The 1,568-nt window shown below is 51.7% G+C and overlaps 1 protein-coding gene across 1 annotated transcript in view; it reads left to right on the forward strand.

The window, feature by feature from the left end:
- Positions 1 to 752: 752 nt before the first annotated feature.
- Positions 753 to 1,568, forward strand: part of LOC120381845 (zinc finger protein 271-like) — a gene marked incomplete at both ends in the record, with an annotated part of 41,800 nt that continues 40,984 nt past the window's right edge. Inside the window, one exon of the mRNA XM_039499997.1 lies at positions 753 to 1,009. Within this exon, the coding sequence (XP_039355931.1) occupies positions 753 to 1,009 (257 nt within the window). The remainder of the gene's footprint in view (positions 1,010 to 1,568) is intronic.

A 1,568-nucleotide genomic window follows, 5' to 3' on the forward strand; every position in this document is an offset into this window, starting at 1 on the left:
CACACGTGGAGCAGGGCGGAGAGGGGCCCCTCTGCTCCGGAGCAGTCACCTGACTCTGACGGCTGGTCGTCCACCCCTGCAGCTCAGGTCTATCCCACTCCCCACGCAGCTGCTTATCTGCCTCCCGGTGCCGCTTTCATCAGCCCAGCGCGCCTCTCGGCAGCAGGTCTGGTGGGTATCCAAACCCTGCACCCGGCTCCCCCTTGGGTGGGGCTCCCGTTCGGCCCCCCCTAGAGGCTGGTCATGGGTGGGGAGCAGAATTGATCCCCTCCACTGTCCCCTGTAGGGAAGAGTTAGGGAGTTGAGTCCCTGATTTTTATTTTCTGTCTCTCCAGCACTTACTTGGGTTTGCTCTCTGCCTTTCCATCCCCAATTCTGAGATTTCTCCTCTCTTCTAGCAGGTGATGGAGTGAGGGAGAGCGAGGAGCAGAATCCTCACCAGGAAGATGCTGAGCTCGCCGGGCGCATGGGGAATTACTGCGAAGAGCCAAAGGGAGTGTGTCCAGCTCCCGTGAGCAGGGAAAAGCTGGTGAAAGTTACCCCAGACCAGAGAGAGAGCAGGGAAACCACTCAGAGGAGAGAGTGGATGAACCCATTGATTGTCAGGGAACTCACAGGGACCTCAAGGAAACTACATCCCAGCAGAAAATCCTCACAGAAAAGCGAGAGAATACATGTAGTGAGTGTGGGAAAACTTCCATTACCGCTCAGCCCTTATTCGACATGAGATAATCCACACGAAAGAGAGACCCTACGAATGCTGTGAGTGTGGGAAAAGCTTCAATCATACCTCAGCCCTTAGTAGGCATCAGCGAATACACAGAGGAGAAAGACCCTATGAATGCTGTGAGTGCGGGAAAAGCTTCACTCAGAGATATACCCTTAACTCTCATCAGAGAATCCACACAGAAGAGCGACCCTACGAATGCTGCAAGTGCAGGAAAAGCTTCACTCAGAGATCAGCCCTTATCTCTCATCAGACAACTCACACGGGAGAGAAACCCTACGAATGTTGCGAGTGTGGAAAAGCTTCTCTCGGAGCTCAAACCTTACTGTGCATCAGAGGATCCACACAGGAGAGAGACCTTATGCATGCCGTGAGTGCGGGAAAAGTTTCACTCACCTCTTCTCTCTTATCTCTCACCAGAGAGTCCACACTGGAGAGAGACCATATGAATGCTGCGAGTGTGGGAAAAGCTTTTCCCATAGTTCAGGCCTTTCTAAACATCAGAGAATCCGTAAAGGAGATAAACTTCATAAAACCTTCTCTAGAGCTGTCAGGAGATTTTTTCTTTAATTCTATTGACAGTAGTGAGTGTTAAGGCTGTTTGCATCTTTTGCACACTGTAGTTCCTCAGCTCCCATACATGAGTTGCCCACTTTTGAAGCTCGCCCGTCTTTGGGCTGGATCCTGTGGTCCTTTGTATCAACTCCATTGTCCTGTGAGTCATTGGAGCGTGTGTCCTTTCTACCAGGAATGTCATCACCCCAGGTGGGGGAGATGGGGGGTGTCTTCAACCAGCTACGTTGAGATAAAATCTACCTGGGTCTCATCACTGTGGTTGTCA

This window comes from Mauremys reevesii, linkage group 14 (genome assembly GCF_016161935.1).
Source record: "Mauremys reevesii isolate NIE-2019 linkage group 14, ASM1616193v1, whole genome shotgun sequence".
Lineage (NCBI taxonomy): Eukaryota > Metazoa > Chordata > Testudines > Geoemydidae > Mauremys > Mauremys reevesii.